This window comes from Tupaia chinensis, unplaced genomic scaffold (genome assembly GCF_000334495.1).
Source record: "Tupaia chinensis unplaced genomic scaffold, TupChi_1.0 Scaffold000600_1, whole genome shotgun sequence".
Classification (NCBI taxonomy): Eukaryota; Metazoa; Chordata; class Mammalia; order Scandentia; family Tupaiidae; genus Tupaia; species Tupaia belangeri.
Genome location: NW_006160117.1, coordinates 873,860 through 874,868, shown reverse-complemented (window position 1 = coordinate 874,868; position 1,009 = coordinate 873,860). Strand labels below are relative to the sequence as shown.

The window sequence follows — 1,009 nt, the reverse complement described above, 5'->3', positions numbered from 1 at the left end:
AAAGGAGCGGTGGGTTCCTTTTAAAATCCGAAAACCAGCGGTCCAGCCGCAGCGCCACTTGGAAGAAAGAAGCAGATGGTGGAGAAAGGGCTGTTTAAAATAAAACCGACTTTCCCCCCTTTTTTCCATTTCTTTATTTTTAGCCTGCGATGGCACTTGTGCCAGGTGCTTTCTTGAAGGAAAAGAACGGCCCGTGCCTTTTGCACCCCTCTCCCCATCCCTGTTCCTACTCCAGGCCTTTCCAAGCGCATTTTCACCCGGATGATTTTTCTGTGCCTTTTTGCACAAGGAGACCCCTCGGGCTGTGGACTTTTGGGGCGAGGCCGACGTTCAGGGGCACAGGGCTGCTTCCTCCCCGCAGGGGTCGCCCGCGGGGTAGTGCAGCTTGCCAGTGGGCTTAGCGGAGCAGCAGAGAGAGGTCGTGCACAAAGTTTTCCAAGGTGGTGGTTTATTATTTTTTAAAGAGTCGTTGAACGTTCTCTGATTCTATCCTGCCCTGAAGTGGGAAGGAAAAACAAAAGGGGAACCGTGGGCAAAGGGAAGGTAAGACAGAGAAAGAAAGGAAGTCGGGAAGACGGAAAGGAGGGAAAACGGAAAGGAGGGAAAACAAGCCAAAGGAAAGGGGAGAGAAAGAAAAAGAGAAGAAAAAGAAAGAAATGAAAAAGAAGAGAGGAAGCAAGAGGAATAGGTAAGTGAAGGAAGAGAAAAGGCAGAGTGAGGCGAAGCAAAGAAGGGACAGAGAGAGAGGGAGAAGGGAGAAAGGAAACAAGAGAAAAGGCAAGCGATGGAGAGAGAGGAAAGAGCAGGAAAAGTGAGGAAGAAGGCGGCGGTCTGAGTGTGGTGGCTCAGGGCCGCAAGCGCCTGGGCCGGGAAGCCCTGGGAGTAGCGGCGGGCCGGCCGGCGCGCTGACCGCTCTCCCTTGCCCGCAGGCTCCCCCAAGGGCAGCAGCGCCCCGTTCGAGGCCGAGCTGCACCTGCCGCCCAAGCTGCGGCGCCTGTACGGCCCGGGC

The 1,009-nt window shown here is 55.0% G+C and overlaps 1 protein-coding gene across 1 annotated transcript in view; it reads left to right on the top strand.

The window, feature by feature from the left end:
- Positions 1–1,009, top strand: part of ARX (aristaless related homeobox) — a 10,159-nt gene that overhangs the window by 1,176 nt on the left and 7,974 nt on the right. The window contains exon 2 of the mRNA XM_027775711.1: positions 930–1,007. Within this exon, the coding sequence (XP_027631512.1) occupies positions 930–1,007 (78 nt within the window). The remainder of the gene's footprint in view (positions 1–929; positions 1,008–1,009) is intronic.